We start from the raw sequence: 19,363 nt of genomic DNA on the forward strand, positions 1-19,363 counted from the left end.
TTTTCTACGTGGTGTACAAGTTGCTGCTTTCAACAAGTTTTATCTCAGGATATTTACTGTCTGGTTTTTCAAATCCTAAGACTACCCCCACCTCTTGACTTTCCGGGCTGCTTTTTCCCTCTTAGCTAGAGACAGAGCTATATATGATTGTCAATATCGAAGTTACAAATATCAAAAGAATTGCCAATCGTGGCTTTAGGAAATGGGGCTGGGGAGGCGGCAATGATGGGGAAAACACTGAGGCAAGTGAGATTACACTAACTACTCTTTTTCTCTTAATGGTTCTTTTTGCCCTATTCCCTTAAGAGGGCTGAATAAAAATTGGGTAGATCTCTAAATTTTATTAGCAAGAGCTTTTAATGACCAAATGTCGTTTCCTAACACTAACAATAACTGCCAAGGTTTGTGGGTTGTGGCTAAGCAAGCAGAAAAGATGCACGTGGAAGTGCAAGGACCCAGGTGCCACTGTCTGATGGGCTGGTCCTTTGCTTGCTTCTGATTAGACAGCTGTCTAGCTGTGGAGGAGGGGAGTGTCTCAGCAACGGTGTGAGACCTGGAACCTTTTTCATCCCTGCTGCCAATGGCAGTCTTGCCCACTCAGTGCGTAGGGGAGAGATGCTGAGAAAAAGGTCAACAAAGCAAATAAAAGGGAAACCCACTCTCATCATACACACGCCGTTAGGTAGACTATGAGATGCTCAGGGACCTCTCCTCCCCGCCATGTCCTCTCCCCCAACAAGTACACAGAACGAGCCGCATATGCACCTCCTTCCACCCCCCCCCAACACACATATACACCCTAGGCAGTTGCTTAAAAAACATGCCTGGCAAAAACTTTACCGGGGGAAAAAAAGAAACAGCTTTCTGTGTACTAGATTTTGAAGATTTTCATCTGGTCCCTGAGGTTCATGGCTGGCCCTGGCATCTTAGCTGGCTCAGCACTTCTACAGACTGACCTCTGAAACCGTTTCCAGTTTTCTACAGGAACGCAGAATGGCTCAAATGCATCAGCCCAGCTGGTCCAGTGCTCTGGCCAACCCAGGTTGCAAGGGACATGTGCTGTTAGCTTTTCTGATGTCAGCCTTGGGAGATATATCCCAATTTCTCTTTGGACCCAGTTTTGACTCAGTTACTCATACATCTGTCATTCTCTTGCTTGGCACCATTTACATTTCCTGCCTACATCACCCCTGGACTTAAAAGATCACTGCTTTATAAGCTAGCTCATTCTTCGTCACCGAAGATGCCCACAGGCAGAGCTTTTCTGAGGAATATCTCACCCAGTGGTCCTCAGATCTCAGTGAGCTTCTAAGTCACCAAGAGACCTTAAAATGCCCCTGTAGTGTTTGAGAAAGTGAGGTAGTGGGACCCAATCATTTACCTTTTTAATAAGCACCCCAGGAGATTCTGATGCCGTTGGTCCAGGGACCACACTTCAGGAAATGCCAACATAAACAGTAGAACAAAGAGAGCACATCTCTGAGACTCAGAGACCTTGGTGTCCCTCCTACTCTGGAAGGTTTACGCTATGGCCTCTACAGCTAATCTGAGTCTTCAGGGCACTGAGGCCCCTACCCACTTACGCCCCAGCACCCTGGCTGTGACCGTCCTACTCGCACAGCAGCCGCCATCTTGTCCCCTTGCTCCCCACAGGGTTTATCTTTCAGCTCTTCCAAATGACACTGGATCCTTGGACTTGCCGGCAGGAAAAGGCGTCTCCGGTTCTAAAACTGCACACTCTCTGGTCACACCCTCTAGATCCTCTTTTCCATCAGCTGATCCAAGCAATTTCTGGTTCCCTGATCTGACACTTCTTACTAACCCTCCCTCAGATGTGAGAGGTTTTCGTGGCTTCTCACTAACAGTCATATAGAGAGTTCAATGCCCAGCTCTACATACACTTCACTGGGTACAAAGAAATGTCAACTCATCGGCTTAGAGGATACCCCTGGGACGAGGCCTTCCACAGTGCATCTCCTAGACAGTTACAAGACAACATCTTTCTGTTCCCATTCCGAGTCAGGGAGTCAATTCCACACGTGTTCATTTTACAAATTGTCTCAATCCTTACTTTGGTTTATGTGACTATTTGCAGAAAACAAACAAACTTCAGAAAGTGGCTGCTTTTATAAACCCAATGACCTCATTCTGGGCAGAAATGGACCTTCCCCGACACACAGCACTGCCAGTCACTGATAAATTCTTGCCGAAATAATAACTGATAAGTATGCCTCACTTCACACGCTGAGGTAGTTCTGAAAAATTCTGCATGACCAAGTCCATGTCCCGAATGCAGTAAGGAAATAGGATTTTTAAAGAAAACCTGAAAATGAAAGCAGCAAATACTGTGCCCCAAATATGTATGTAAAACACTGTGCACCATAAACATTATACTGCAAAGAAATACAGTTTCCAAGTGCTCAGAGATCTTAAAACAACCTAGCTGGTAATGAGGAACACACCCAAACAAAAAGTTAGAACAATTCCCCAAATAAGCAACAATTATATATAATGAAGAATACTTTGGTAAAGAGAAATAACTAATTTAGTTGTTTTTTTTTTTAAATTGGTGCTATCAAGATGTGCCCTTAGTATCTGTCAAAAAAAGAGGGGAGGCGGAGAAAGAAAGAAAAAGTGAAAGAAAGAATAACAAAAGTGAGGCACGTCTAATGGAATGTATGAATAGCTTTAAATTTTTTGTATAAGACTCAAGAAGCTTTGATACAGCTTCACATTCTTACAGAACTACAGCTCTATGATAGCTTTCAAAACAAACTTAAAAATGGCAAGAATCTTCCTGTTCCGAAGGACTTACCTAATAACTTCAGGAACTCACTTCCATTCCAGGTCCCTAGAGGTAACCTGATGCCTTAATGGGTAATGGTGCGATTCATCCCTTTCTGAGTATAAAGGGCATTACTGCTTCTCCACACCACCACATACACATCCCAGCTGAGATGCGGTCAGTGGAAAACCATCACATCAAAATTCTGCTCTAATGTAATAGCAGGAACTGCAGAAAAGGGAGATGACAGAGATTATCTTCCTGGAAGAGGGAGACCTTGAACTTCAACTTCCAGAAGAAAGGAAAGTGAGCTTGCCGATGAGAGTGTGGAGTTCCGTGGCCATCTGTGATAGCCTAACAAAAGACTGGAGGAGAGGAAGGAAAAACAGACTTCAAGAAGCAAGGAAAGTACTTTTGACTGGAATGGCAGGTATGGACTTGAGCAAAGCAGATCAGGGACAGAGCAGTTAGTTCCTCAAGGTCCTTGATGATTATGGCTGGAAATGGACGCATCCGTAGCTATTTACATGTTTAAGCTATTTCTGTAAAGAAGTATCTTTTATCTTACAGGTGAAAAACAACAACAAAATAAAACATTTCCTTATATGCTATGCACAAGAGGGCCACCAGTGTAACACTTGGGTTATGAAAGCCAAAGTGACCACGAGTGAGTCACGAAGCATTTTAGCTTTATTTGGGGTCCACCAGGGTCCCAACTGATGAGCTTCACTCAAGATGAAGGAATGTCTGGTACCAGGTTGTTGTGGGTTGAATTTTGTCCTCCCCCACCCGCCCCCCAAAAAACCCCACCTACACTGAAGTCCTAACCCCCAGTATCTTAGAACGTGACCTTATTTCGAGATAGAGTCTTTACAAAGGTAATGGAGTTAAGATGAGTTCATTAGGGTGGACTCTTAACATGGCTGGTGTCCTTATTACAAGGCAAAATCTGGACACAGAGACAGACATCCACACAGGGAGAATGTCATGTGAAGACGGGAGTTAGGAGAGAGGCCTGAATAGGTTCTTCCCTAACACCTTCAGAGGGAGTACGGCTCTGCCAACACCTTGGTCTTCAACTTCTATCTTCCAGAACTGTGAGAAGATGAATTTCTACTGTTTAAGAACTCAGTTTGTGGAACTTTGTTATGGCAGCCCTAGCAAACTACGCCAAACATATTTTTAAAGAAAAAAAAATTAACATTTTACTCCTAGGATGCTATTTCTATTTTATCACGGCTCTCTTGTCTCACCATTTCAGAATTATGACCAAGATTTAGGGATTCAAAATACAAAAAAAAAAAAAGACCAAGGTAGTATTGATTACATAGATACATGAAGGAAGCCTCCCTGAATACAACCAAGCAAAATATCTGGTCAAGATCGAGCCTTTAGGACTTCTCTGGTGGTGCAGTGGCCAATGCAGGGGACACGGGTTCGAGCCCCGGTCCGGGAAGATCCCACATGCCGAGGAGCAACTAAGCCCGTGTGCCACAACTACGGAGCCTGCGCTCTAGAGCCCGTGAGCCACAACTACTGAAGCTCGCGTGCCACAACTACTGAGCCCGCGTGCCTCGAGCCCGTGCTCTGCAACAAGAGAAGCCACTGCAATGAGAAGCCCGTGCACCACAACGAAGAGTAGCCCCCGCTCGACACAACTAGAGAAAGCCCGCGCCCAACAACAAAGACCCAACTCAGCCAAAAATAAATAAATTTATTTAAAAAAAAAAAAAGATTGAGCCTTTAATCCAAAACCTTCTGATCAAAGCGAAGAATCAAACCTACACTCACTTGGTTTTACTCTCTGTCTACTCTATTTTGATGGTGCTAATAAGTATCATTACTATCTGGTTTGAGTATCACTTTCTTTCAGTTGGTTCTGTGCACCTTTTAGTAGAAGAGACAACGAATAAAGGATTCCATAAATCAGGGGTGGTCTGGACAGCAAACTACTGTCCAGAGGCCAAATCCCATTTGCCACTTGCTTTTGTAAACGAAGTTTACTGGAACACAGCCTATCCCAATGCATTATCTATGGCCGCTTTGAAGCCACAGGTAGTGCTAAGTAATTGTGACAGACCCTTATGGCCTGCAAAGCCTAAAATATTTACTGTCGGGCCCTTCACAGACAACCGTGTGCTGACCCCAGTTGTAGGTGGTCTGTGAAATGTACGAGCGATTTTTAGGTAAACCTTGATCTGTTGCTTCCCTTGATTGTCAACAATCCCAGCTCCACAAGTGATGTTTTCCAACCCTACTTCATACCTTTGACTTGTGAACAATGAAAAGAAGAGCCTCTTAGAAACGGAAATAGTACCATTTTTGCCTGAATTTCTCTTTGTGCTCTCTAGCTCTTCCACACCCCTCTTAGAGAACTCAACTAAATTTGGCAATGAATTAATGCCAAGAATGTGGAAGACATACTTCCGTTTCTTCTCTGCTTTATGCCCTAATAAGCAGCTTAATACAGTCAATTAAAGGGTAGGGTAACTCGAATGTGACAGTCAACACAATGACAAAATGGATCAGCCAGTTGAGAACGTTGTTTCTATCTGGAATCAAATCAAATGCACCTAAAAGTCAAATCATCTAAATTAAGGTCGATCGGAGCATGATAGCTATAGGTTAGACATGTTCTTACACCATGCACTTCTTAAAGAGCTACACCTCTTAAGCCACTGATTCATTTCTACCTTGTATAGTTATTTATACACCTGCTCCACAGCACCTATTTCACTACAACATTGAGAAATAAAATCATCAATGTCTTATTCCCTTCAGGGCCTAACACAGCGCTTGGCCCATACTGGTCTCTAAAATATTGACTGAATGAATAATAATCCAAGCTGGATTTGTTTGAAAAGGTTCAAACTGCACTATGGCCTGGATACATGTGTTCTAGTCCTGGCTTTGTTACCAATAAGCTGTGTGATGTTGAAACATCCTCAACTCTAAAATGAGTACTTACAAAAGTGTATCTCTTAAGGTCCTTTCAGCACTAATATTCTATGCTTCTTTTGTGATACACATGACATAACAGACATTATTTCATATCACTTCATCCAGAGCACTAGTTATCACATCACAGGATTCATTCAGAATAAATTTTCACGTTGTAGACACCAGAAAGAATCAGTGAGAGTCTCTGACAGGGACCAACCCACTTTTCTTGAGACTAAGCAACTACGAACCTTAAGATACATAAAAAGAGAAAGTATCCAGGTGAACTATTAGTACCTGGAATATCTTAATGGTAACAAAGGGCAAGGAACTGGTCATTCAGATTTTTTAAGAGCACATTTCAGTGTGTCCTAGAGGGGCCCTTAGCACACAGCAGGGATGTAAAGTCTAAACTGTGGTTTCTTCTATACAGGAACTTACTCTAGAAACCACAGAGCAAATTTTGCATGCTGTAGTAAGTCAGGCAGGAAGGGGCTAAACATATGTAAATTTGTCTACCCACAACCAATTAGGTGAAAAAGACAAAACAAATTTAGAGGGCAAAAGAATGTCCATTAATAATTAGAACCTGTGGGTTTTCTAGATCACTGATATTTTAAACTAGATTGACTGTCCAAGTCAGTAATCTAGATTTCATAAATGCTTGTAGAAACAATAAAATAGGTGGGGAAACTAACCTTAAAAGAGGAGAAGTTAAAAACAAAACATATGACAGTTGGCAGATAATTTATTTTGTCTGAAAGTAACATGCAACATACCATCCCTAAGGACTTAGTTGTTCAGAGAATAATAAAACACCTCATATGAAAGCGATTCTGAAAACACTGGTGCAAGGGTGTGCCACACTTGGAAAAGCCAAGACTCTGAAAGTAGAACGATGGAGGATTCAGGGTCAGAAGACCTAGGCTTTTTGAGCTGTGAGATTTTGAACAAATCGTTCGATGTCTCTGGATTATAATTTCCTTAGGGGTAAATTACAAGGGCCGGACTAGATGATCTCTAAGGTCCCTTCCAACTCTAAAATGCAAAAGGTTCCTTTAAATAAGTGTTTCCCAAACTGTTCCACAGAATATAGCTAGTCAATATTCTAGGTACCATGATCAAATAATTCTAGGAAACAATGAGATACACAAAGTTGGACAAATGTCTGTACTGCAGGATTTCTCAGACTTTTAAATGCGATTTCCACTGTCACTCTCTAAGACGACAATACTATATAGTTCGTAGTGTTTCCCAAGTTTCTTTGAACACTGAATATTTCAATTCCTGGAACACTTTTAACATTTAATAGAACCCCAGGATCTTAGTGAACACAATTTGGGAAAAGTGGCTTTGAACAATAGACTTCATAAACTTCAAATCACACGCTGAAGAAAACAAAATACTCATGTAACAGTTTAAGGGCACCCATTTCAGAATCCATAACCATATCTCTGTAGTGTTTGTCTGTCATAAAGCACTTTATCTTACTTTAACTCCTCGATCTTTTACTCTAGGAAGTCAAGGACAATGGAAGAATCATTTCCATTTATCAATGAGAACTGAGTTTCCCTTCTAGAGCTTTCTCCTAACAAAGTATTTTCTGCTCATGAACAGAATCACAATCTTCTACCACTATTATCATTTTGTGACCCATCCGCCGAGATCCTCTTGTGTGAACTGACTTGTTAGGCGACACCGCAAGGAAGAAGGGAAGCAGACAGAGCACCTGTGACAGATGATGAGTCAAGTGCTGTCATATATGACTTCATCCAATCATCTCAATAACATTAATTATTTTATCTCGTTTTGTCACTGAGGAAATCAAGATGCAGGAAATTTAAGAAATGTGTTCACAGTAATAGAACTAATAAATGATGAAGCTGGGATCCACACCCCTGTCCACCTTTCTTTCTTTAAAAGCAACTTAAGATGTTCTGAAATAGTTTGATAGTATATTTTAAAACTTAATTTGGGCTTGTGGTGCAGTTAAAAAATATATATTATTTTGGTTCGTGGTTGAAGTCTGTTTGAAATATGATTTGATTTACACGAATATTTGAACAATGGTTATAGGGAGGTATAAATTATATGAGAGCCACATCTTAAGAATTATCACCACTTGAGCATTTCTGGCATGCCAGGCAGACACATCTGTATCATCTCATTTAATCATCCCAATCTTAACTCTAAAAGGTTAAGATCCTGGAACGACTACACCTTCAAGATCTTGACCATGGAGTTTCCTCTCTGATCACTCTCCTTCCCTCACTCCCAGGGACTTTCCTTTTTATCTTATCAGAATCTCCAGGACCCTCCCTGTTCTCAAAAGTTCAGTGCCTCTCTTGATTTCACCTGTCTTTTTTTTAACATCTTTCTAGGAGTATAATTGCTTTACAATGTTGTGTTACTTTCTTCTGTATAACAAAGTGAATCAACTATATGTATACATATATCCCCATATCCCCTCCCTCTGCGTCTCCCTCCCACCCTCCCTATCCCACTCCTCTAGGTGGTCACAAAGCACCGAGCTGATCTCCCTGTGCTATGCGGCTGCTTCCCACTAGCTATCTATTTTACATTTGGTAGCGTCTATACGTCAATGTTACTCTCTCACTTCGTCCCAGCTTACCCTTCCCCCTCCCCGTGTCCTCAAGTCCATTCTCTACGTCTGTGTCTTTATTCCTGTCCTGCCCCTAGGTTCATCAGAACCTTTTTTTTTTTTTTAGATTCCATATATGTGTTAGCATATGGTATTTGTTTTCCTCTTTCTGACTTACTTCACTCCGTATGACAGACTCTAGGTCCATCCACCTCACTCCAAATAACTCAATTTCGTTTCTTTTTATGGCTGAGTAATGTTCACCTGTCTCCTTAATGTTCATCAGGATACTCTCGATTTTCATACCTAATCCCTTTACCAATGCCAAACCCTACATAAATTCATTACCCAGATGCTTTCCCTCATTTCTTGTGGGAGAAGGGTCAAAATACCCTGCCAACTCACACCCCTGCACTCCCAGGGGCCCTCGCTACAACTTAGGCATCCTTTTACTCGTCTCTATTTGAATGCTCACCAAATTCCCAAGAGCGATTACTCCAAATCTTCTGTCACACTCTTTAGGCCTAGAATCTTTTCTTTTTTTTTTTTTTTAAATCGTAACAGACGACCTAACCTCTTTACTGAAATGTAGGCTTTTAAAAGGTTGAGCTTCACTGGCCTCCTTACTCCTCCTAACATCTCTAGCATAATCAATCTCCTCCTTCCTGTATCACTGTCAGGAAACTCTCTCCTTTCCTGTAAGACTAACCTCAATCTTTCTTTAAAAAAAAAAGACCTAGTTCCAACTAGTCCCTGTTTTCTATCACCTTGCTCTACCTACAACCAGTCAGATGCTAAGATAATCTTGCCTCAAGATTGTCTGAAGGGACTCTTTCCTTTGACACCCAGTTTTTCTAAAGACACACCCTCTTCACTCATGCATTCCTTAAACCCTTTGGAATGTACTTTCTACCACGTTCACCCCTGCTCCCTTCCCTGCCCACCACACACAGACTACTCTACTGAAACTTCTGTCTCAAAGACTTTCAGAGACCTCCCAACGGACATTTCCAATGGCCTCTACTTCGCCTTTACCTTCCTTAACGTCTAGGCAACACTTAACAGAGCTGACCAGCTCTGCTAGAAACTCTGCTCTTCTTGGGCTTCTGTGATACTCTCTTGATTCTCCCAGCATTTTGCCATTTCTTTCCCCTTCTTTGCCTAAGGCTCTTCCTCCTTCCCACTATAGAATCTATGCTCCCCAGGTCTCTCCAGATTCTTCTGGACACCTTCTCTTCCTGAACTGCTTTAACCTGTTCCCAATGTGCCACCTAATAAGTTGCAGGAGGTCCTGAGCTTCTTGCCTTCTTCCCGCCTGCACTTGGTTGGTAGGAAGGGTGGTAACGTGTGATTCACGTGGCCAAATTAAAATGGTCAAACCAAGCTTATGGCTTTTCCTCAGAAACTAATTTACTGTGGTAGGGTGAATTCTCTAACCCGTTCACCATCCAACCTGCCATCTTTCATACTCCTGTTGAGGTGGGAGTATTTAATATAACCAATGCACTTGCTATACTACAGATGTTATCGATGACATATACTATCAAGAAAAAGATCTGCTGGATAAGTACTCCACTCCAAAGAATGTGAGGATCCAGGCCAAACATGGAAATCTACACACCCATGTGACACAGCCTCTATACTGACTTTAAGACAATCCCAGGGTCGCAGTAAGAAAAAATATTTACAACAATCTCCTGGATCCAAAAAGAGTACTTAATGTGGTTCGCACTGGGTGCTACTAGCCTTTCAGGGCTGGACGATTCTTCCTTATGAGACTAACATGGATACAGAAGGACCTTTTGTATTCTTGGTGTCTGGACTTTGAATACCAGTAGAATTTAGCACTCCCCTGCCCCCAATTTAACGCCTAAAAAAAATGTAGACGATCCCTATAGGAGAACGGCTGGATTCCACCTAATCACTGAGACCAGAGCAAATAATTTTGCAGAAACTTTTTATTTTTCCAATCATTTCAGACAAGAGACCTAGGACTCTTTTTTTACGAACACTGTCCACTCCCCACCCAATCAATCGCCAACTCTGTACAATAACTTGAATCCACCCCATCTAATACATTCACACTGCCGTTACTCCATTTCACAGCTTTACTTCAACTATTACAACACCTTTAAACTCAGGCTCTCCTTGCATCCACTTCAGCAAGCTTGACCCTATCCCTGCTCTGTCCTCCAACCTCTACCCTGCAGTACAGCTCACCTGAATTTCTCAATCTTCCCCTAGAAAAGCCCATGTCTTCTATCTTCAAATCTTTGCTGTAATGTTCCTTCCACCTGAAACGTCACCTTCCATGAGGCAACCTGCCTCCTGAGTTAGAAATCTTGGCACCATCTTTAAGTTGTCCTCCTCCATTTCCACATGCAGTCATATATTCTTTTGGAGGGCACAAATCCCTTCGGCAAACTGCAAACTGATGAAAGCTACGAACGTCTCCTCAGGAAACAGCGGATGTACGCCACATTTTACATACAATTTTAGGGGCTTTATGTCCTCCAATGTCTATAAAATTTGGTTGTTCCTCCTGTCCACAATGTAACTGCCTTCTTTTGGGTCCTCACCATCTCTCAGCTGTTTGAGGTGCTAGCTAAACTGGCTTCCCCCCACCCAGCCTCTCCCTTAACGAGCAACAGTGTACCTTCTGCGTGTCACCCGTTTACTTCCTCCAGAATGACATTCCCAACTTAACTTATGCTACACACTCAGTAATTATTTGAGTCAATGTTTCTGAGTCGCTGTTGAACTTTCAGTTAAACAAAAGGACATATCCACTCCCTTGGAGCTGGCCTGTTGGGCATCTGACTTATAAAACTGAGAATACAGACAGAGAAAGTGGAGACAACATTGTTTCTAGAATATCTGAATACATAGGGTTGGGTTGATCATAAATGGTCTTCCGAAAGGGTGATTTTTTTTAGGCAGTTCCTGGAAGTGGAGAGACAGAGATCTTGTTTTAGAACAGAGCTGAAAGGAAATTCTAGCTGATGGGAATACTATGCAGAAAAAAATGGGATCTAAGAATCTCAGATAATACAAAACAATGAGGCTACATATCGCACCCAACCTACAGGGCATCAAAACAATGAAACAAACAGATTTTGTAAAGTGGCGTGTCAACTAATAAAGTAAGAAGCTAACAAAGCAATACTGCTTTCCTTCTCTCTCTCTCTCTCTCTCTCTCTCTCTCTCTCCCCCTCAGACCCCCCCACCTCTTTCTTCCTCCCTTCAGTGCTCTCTCCTCCTTTCACTCTGAAGTCTTGTAGCCTCTACAGAGCACACCCAAAACTCCCTGATATACTGAAAATCCCCCCTGGGTTACACAGTAACAACAGCTTCTAAAGTGCAGACATGATCTGTACTGTGTGTTTCTTACAGAAACTGTCCCATTATAAATTACAGCTGCCTGTAAGGAAGCCACGCCTCTCACCCCACTGCCCTTTGAAAAAGCTACAGTGAAAAGGACGTGTGTGACGAAGGCAGCTATGAGTATTCATAATAAAATAAATCCAAAGGATTATGACATGAGTGGTAGAACAGTCTTGGTTTTTCGCGTTCAATACAGAAATTATATGAGGGGGAATTTGTCCACCAAACAGCTGTATTTAAATGCGCCTGTAAGTCAAATGACAACAGAGAAAACAGCGGTAATTCTTCAATATTTAAAATAACTCCTTCCGTGAAAAATACTTTAGCATATGAAATTCCATATATATAGCTACATTTTCTCCTTGCTGACGCATATAAGTTGGTGTCTTAAAAATGTTTTTTAAAAAGTACAGAAGTCCTGTCGAGTATGTATAAAATGGGAAAATACTAAGTTCATAAATACAAAAACTATCTGTCAGAACTAGGTGATTTCCAAAAATGTGATACAGGAATTGGCAGTAAAAATAAAAACAGAAATTCATAAAGAATAGTAAAGGACTGTATCTCAAAGCTCAGGCACAGAAACAAGTAACACCTACATGCTATGCTGAAATTCTCAATGACATGAGAATTGGGTTTTCACTGCAATTTTTAAACATTAAAAATAATACAATTTTCTATATTCTTTTCACTTTATCTTTTTCTTGATAACCGAAGGGACTGCATGTTCAGGTGGGGAACAAGGGGGACTGGAAGGCCGAAAAATAAATGTAAAGAGAATCATGAAAAATAAGTCATTCGTGATTCCATCTACCAACAGAGGAAAACACTTTTTAATATTTTGGCATATTTCCTTCCAGTCTTTTTTTATTCATGCATTTTTTGAGGCTGTTTTGGATGCACAATTAACAAATACAAATACAATTTTCCCCAGTTTACGTTACACTGCTTTGTAAGTCCGTATGTTTAAATGAATAAAGTGGAGTCAAAGTACATTTCTATTTATTAGAGCACTGCTGTGTTTAACACCAAGTTCTGTTGTGGCTGCTGCCATTTAATAGGCGTTAAACAACCATAGCTCCATTGATTCATTATTTTAATACAGAATTTAGTTTGCTCCATTTAATTTTTTCACCTTGTCCTAATTTCAGGAAAAGCTTATGACTTCCTTCCTCATGGTATGTCTATCCTATTTTAAAATTTACTAAGCTTTTAGAATGTATTAAAGCAAAGCATTCTCTACAGATGCGAGTTTAAAAACAAACACCCACCAAACACCTACAGATGTCCAAGGAGAAAAACAATGTTTATTTTTCTGAGAAAGGCAAAGATGGCATCTGTGAAAACCAACAAGACAAAGGAAAGAATTCAGGAAATCATCACGCATATACTAATAATCAAATCCGTCCATTTTCGAGCAAATTAAAAGGTAGCATTTTTCATCAACAAGAGTGATTAATGCTTTTTTCCCTTCTCCAATCATATATTTGCATAAAATAAAGAACAGAGGGTTGAAAGGCTTTCTTTCCCCAAAGGGAAGGCAAACTCTGCTAACAAGAGCATAATACAGGAACAACTGTTCTGAAATATGGTGGGATGCTCTTTTCTATTTCTTTTTGGATTTTTTTTTTTTTATGTGGTTGACAAGTCTCGTTTTCAAGCTCCAGATCCTTACCCTTTTGGGGGCTGCCCCCACTTTCTAAACAAAGTCCATTCTTAGAGGCTGTGTCAAGGTCTCCCAGGATCACACAGAGCCTCCCAGGACCACCCGCTGTTGCTTGCTCTGTTGGGACATTAATAATAATAACACCTTAGAAGGATTAACAACAACAACCCTGTGGAGTGGGCACTATTATCTTTATTTAACGGAAAGTGAGGCTTTGGGAGGTTAAGTGAAAAAGCATGCAAGAGACAGAGCCAGAACTTAAGACGGGGTCTCTTTCAATTAGGTTGAGTGATGGTTAAAGAAGTTAAGACGTGAAATCGGCGTTACCAGGGCTCAAGGAATATGCCAAGAGGCAAGATTTTTGGAGGAAAACATGGGAATAATATGGTTTATAATTACGATTTCTTTTATAACTCGTTTTAAAAAGTGAGTTGGGTTCCCCACAGATAGGATTGCTGGATTTCGCAAATAAAAACACACAGTACCGCACAATATTTGGGACGTGCTTATACTAAAATATTATTCATTGTTTATCTGAAATTCCGATTTAAGTTGGTGTCCCGTACGCTATCTGAGAACCCTAGAGCAAAGGCCTTTATGAAACAAACAAAAAACACTAATAAATTACAAAGCTACAATTCCCCAAGCTGAAATCTGGGATGCTCTGTGTGCCACATGTCTTTGGGAGGCCAAGTAAAGGGAAGTGTAGTGGGGCTACAGCTGCTCTGGACCGAGCTTCCTTCTCTTTTTTCTGGTAGCTGACAGAACCCTTGACTCCAGAGACCTGAGCTTTCACCAACTAGGCCATTTAAATTCACTGCCTCAAAATTCCTGACCTTTTCCCACTTTATATGGATGTTGTGAAGATTAAATATAGCTGAGGTTGGGAAGGGATATCATATACATCTTTAAATATTTATTTATTGGCAGAGCGCTTTGGAAATATATTCTCAGAAACTTGGAAAGACTGACTCCCCCTGTCCCCGCCCACCCCAAGAAAGGGCTCAGAAAGTATTACCAATATATGATGAGCCCAGCTGACAGCAGTCTCTAAAAGGAAGGAAAGAACAAAAACGAGAAACGTGTTCAAAACCTGAAGCGAACTATGGAAAATGTAGTGAGATGCCAAAAGGGATGCCTAGCGGAAAAACTGGACGATCACTGATGATGGCGAATTCCGTACTTTTCAAACGGCCATGGTTACATATTTCAAACGGTTACCTTGACGCACAAGCACCACTCAATCACAAACACACTGAAATAGCCTAATCCCAAAACAGGACAAGACCTTTTTATGTATACCAATTTAATTTTCTGCTAATTTCCCCTAAACCTCCAATTTCCGTGGCTTGAGTAGGTTTACCTTCTTTTAAAACGACAACAAATTGGGACTGGCTCAGACAGTGTTCATTTAAACATTTCTCTGAACACTTTAATCTTCAAACTTTAACAAAACCCAATCTACTACACATAAATTGCTGTGAACAGAAACTGCTTGAAGAGGATTAATCAACAGCTTTGTATGTCATCCTCTAACAAGGCCAAACACTGAATCACTGTTGAATTCTTCACGTGCAGCTACACCCAGTTAATCTTCAAGAAAGCAGCAAACTATGTAAATCTATTTAAACTGGGGAGATAAGTACTTCACTCATCAAAAGTTTTAGCAACACTTAACAAGTACAGCTATTGGTTGGCAAGATCATTTGAAAAGAAACACACACACACACACACACACACACACACACACACGAAAATTCTTATATGCACTCCCCGACCCCAAAGACCCCACTGCAAACCACTAGGCAAAAAAGTACTTGCTACACACCTCAATTTGTAAAAACCAAGTATATGACATCACTGAATCAACTACTTCAAGAAAAGCAGTTCCGAAATGGAAGTAAGGAAACAGGAAGGGGAAGGTAGCTAATAAAAGAATTCAAAATAAAATGGAAATATTTATCTTCTCTAATTAAAGGAAAGCACTTTTTCTTTTGAGACATACTAAAAATATTTTCACAACTACAGAAGTCCTACTAAAGGGCTTTCATTTTGCTTGTGGCGGTGTTCTCATACAGACTGGATTTGCTTGACGAATATCCTGCATCTGCACGTCACAGTCAACAATCATAGGCCATACACATTTCTCCACTGAGACTAGAACCAACAATCTTTGTCTAGGCTATCACCCCCTCAAAGCATCTTACTCTGACCTGAGCCGAGCAGATGTATTTCTAACATGCTCATAGGCCTGTGATGCAGGAAAATCCTAAATGATGCCGGAGATCAGTGCTCCTTGACGTCCTCGATACACAGCGTGGGGCAGGAGGGGAATGAGCACCACCCACCTCTGTTTAACTGAAACTGGCTGACTCCTATATTTGTAAAGTTTTAAGAAGAAATCGTACAATCACTCTGTAAAGCAATCCTTTAACATCAATGCCGATCCCAAATATCACGAACCCACTGTCCATGTCATTCACAGCATCCTCCTTCACCTGCAACTCTTTCCTCACCACCACCTCCCTGCACCTGTCCATGGCCCAGATAGGTGGGAGGAATCCCTAAACCAGACTTTTGAGACTAGAAGGGTGACGGGCAGTGATGCAGAGAAGCTCTGGATGAGTTTTCATTGAGATGTGCACGTAATAAGCAAGCTGCCGTAGTGTGGCTGTCTTAAGAGCTTGACTGCCAAAGCCTGGCTCTGCACTTTGGGTCATACAGACTGAGTACGGTACTTAATCTACGCCTCAGTTTTCTTAACTGTAAAATGGAGATATTACCATTACCTACCTCACAGGACTGTCAAGATGACTAAATGAGTTAACCCACCTATAGCTGGGTGGTTCTCAGCAACCCACAGGCTATAAGATGCTCAGTGATGGTTTGCCACTATTAATATATATGTATAATACAAGTGTGACTCCAGCTTATTTTTTTTTTCCAAAGGTGATTTTTAAGTATTTCTCGCATTCAGTGTTTTCCTCGGGCAAACTATCTGAAATCAGCTCTAACAGCTGATCATATATTTCTAGATTAAAATCAAACTGCCTTATAAACCTAAAATGGACCTATTCTTTCATCAAAATGAACAAACTAATGTGAACTGAAAAGTGCAAGCTTAATGTCACAAAATCTTATAAAAAGCATTAATTAGACTTCCCATTTAGACTAAGCCAGGATGAGATCACAAAGTCACTCATGGTAACCAGGTCCCCTTGCTGGAAGTGTGCTTTCCCAGTGAATGGCTAAATACTAACAAAAGAAACCTTTGACTCAAATACCACTGGTACCCGGGGTCTTGTGTCTGTATAATGCCTACACATTCATTTCTTTCTTCGCCTATAGAAAAAAGAAAGTCTGTTTGTTTTTCTGATTCAGTCAGCCCTTTTAGTCTCTGAATCTAAGGAGAGCCTAGTGAAAAGAAGAGCATCTTATCAGCGTGCTCCAGACCAGCAGGCTGTCCCCCTCCACACACAAAACCTCCAGCCCCTCACAGCAAAAGGCCTCGCCCTCAGAGCCTTTTCCCCATTTCAGAGCTAACACCCCACCGGGTTCCGACAACAAATAAATGAATACACAAGGCCCTTACATAATTAGCCATCTTTTCAGGTAGAGGGAGGTGGGGTGGGGGGAGGATTCAGGAGAATATTTATTGTAAATTGGCTTCATTTATGAAGTCGATGCAAGTGTACTGGATCTGAGGGCATTTATTTTAAATGAGGCCACATGAAGAGATTTTAGAGATGCCAGCTTCTGAATCTTGACAAATTTTAGTATATACTTCAGCCAAGTCACAAATGCAGATTTTTTTTGTTTTTTTAAATTAAAGGAAGGGGCTTTTCTTAAACCAGGTAAAAGTTCCATTGACTTGGAAAGCAAGGGCATACAGACCAGGTGTGTTTACTGTCTTTGTAAGGGAAAGCTAACAAGTGAAAGAACCAAACACCAGAAAACAATACTTTTTGACAGTCATCGTATCAGAAAATTAGCATCATTTTCAGATATACTTATAGTAAGAGTGCCCTCCCTACCCCACCCCCCAAAATGACTTTGAGAACAAAAAGGACTAAACATAATCAATAATCCTGTGAACGTCTTTCGGAAAGCCACCAGGCATCACTGTCATCTGTCATGATCTTAACAGAGCCATGGTCTGCATGGAAGGATACAGTTTGATTGAATCATTATCGGGATAATAACTTAATTGATTTGTCTCAGTGGCTAAGGATGTAGACAAGAGATTATGGAAGAAAAATATCTGCAATCGTGTTTTTGTTTTCTCAACAAGCATCTTGCCACTGACCTCTAAATCACTTTAACCTTTTCTAAACAGACCTGCACATTTTTTACATAATTTAAAGCTAGGTCTTGTTAATGCTGCTGCTGAAAGCCTCCGTGAGATTTACCACAACATGGCTTCAGTAACCTTCTTTTAAAAACAAAGATGAAAAACAAAACAAAAGGCCATGACTATAAGCTTCCAGCTCCACTCCTTTTCCCGGCAGGGGATTTTGATCTAACCACTAAAGTGCCTTTGGAGTTCAATCTGTTAAAAAATGTATGAAACGGTATTAAAATAGGAAAAGGCATGTGTATGACTCAGGCTTATCCAAGTATCTCTGCAACTAGGATGTCACAGGATTTCCCTGTGCTGCTGAAAACTGAAAACCTTGAGAAAGTGACAGTAGAAGTTCCTGTTTCTTTTTCTTTTCTTTTTTTTTTAATATATAAATGGGAGGGGGAGCGAGCGCGAACACACACACACACACACACACACACACACACACACACACACACACAGGTCTTCCGGGTTTCGTACGAATCGGGCAGGTTCTTTGAGGTTCCAAGTGAAGATTGTTGTATCCCAATCTTAAGACTTATTATCGTACTCTTCCACACACAAAGGTTTCCGGAAAAAAACCCAAACTTGTTGCAGAGCTGGGCGAAGCCCCCGGCGCGCTCCTGCTCTCGCCGCGCCGCCGCCCCTTCCCCTTCCTCCGCGTCCCGCCCGGCCCGGCCGGAGGGGGCGAGGGCATCTCCCCGGCTAAGGTCACCGGCCCGAGCCGTCCCCGCGGGCCGCCTCCTGCGAAACAAGGTCACCGCCCGGCCCGGTCCCTCCGAGGACGACCGCGGAGTCCGGCCGAGCGCTGCCACCCTTTGTAGAGCGGGGCGGCCGGCCTCCCCGCGGCATCCCCGCCGCCGCCTCACCTGCTTGCGATAGGGCGTCCTGCAGCTGCTGCTGCCCCCAGGGTTGCCGCTGCTGCTGGGGAAGATCATCGCGGCGGGCGCGGGCGGCGGGCGCGGGCGCGGGGCAGCCTCGCTGCGAGGGGGAGGGCGCAGGGAGGGGGCCGGCCGGGGCCGCGGCCGCTCTGGGAACTCCCTCTCGCCGCGCGGCGGCAGCCGGCGGGGGCTGCAGCTTCGGGCTGACTTCTCCTCCGCCCTCGACCTCCGGACTCTCCTAAAAGTGCGGCGCGGCGGCGGCAGGCAGGACTCTGGCAGCTCCGGCGGCCGCCGCCCTGCGTGCCATGGACGGGAGTTCGCGCGCGGAGCTGGCGGCGCCGCGGACTCTCCCGGCGGCAGCGGAGGAGCAGCGCCGCCGCGTCCCCACCTCCCGCGGCCTCAACCACCGCCCCGAGAGCGCGCCGGCCGGGGGCGGGGAGGCGGCCGCGCACCGCCTCGCGCCGCGCCCAGGCCCACCCGCGCCTCCCCGCCCTCCCGCCCGGCGCCGCGCCCGCCGCCCAGCCGGCCGGCTGGCCCCCGGGCGCTCCCTCCCGGGCTCGGGGCCGCAGCGGGGGCCGCGCGGCCCGGGGAGCCACCGGCGCCCCCGCTCTGGTGCAATGGTTGGGTCTGGCTCCCCGCATGCCGCACATTCCTTGGAGTACCCACCCCCCTCGTCTTTTCTTTTTTCCCCCTCGGCTCTTGGCTTCAGCACCCGCGGCAGCTTTGCACCCGGGCTCGAAGCCCCTTTTCAGGGCACCGCGCC

At 43.1% G+C, this 19,363-nt stretch overlaps 1 protein-coding gene across 1 annotated transcript in view; it reads right to left on the reverse strand.

Annotated features, from left to right (window-relative positions):
• The window catches only part of RBMS1 (RNA binding motif single stranded interacting protein 1), a 130,642-nt gene extending 111,585 nt beyond the window's left edge, over positions 1-19,057 (reverse strand). Inside the window, exon 1 of the mRNA XM_082841775.1 lies at positions 18,589-19,057. Within this exon, the coding sequence (XP_082697901.1) occupies positions 18,589-18,657 (69 nt within the window). The 5' untranslated portion in view covers positions 18,658-19,057. The remainder of the gene's footprint in view (positions 1-18,588) is intronic.
• Positions 19,058-19,363: the final 306 nt, after the last annotated feature.

Source organism: Leucopleurus acutus (assembly GCF_964270905.1).
Source record: "Leucopleurus acutus genome assembly, chromosome: 6".
Taxonomy (NCBI): Eukaryota; Metazoa; Chordata; class Mammalia; order Artiodactyla; family Delphinidae; genus Leucopleurus; species Leucopleurus acutus.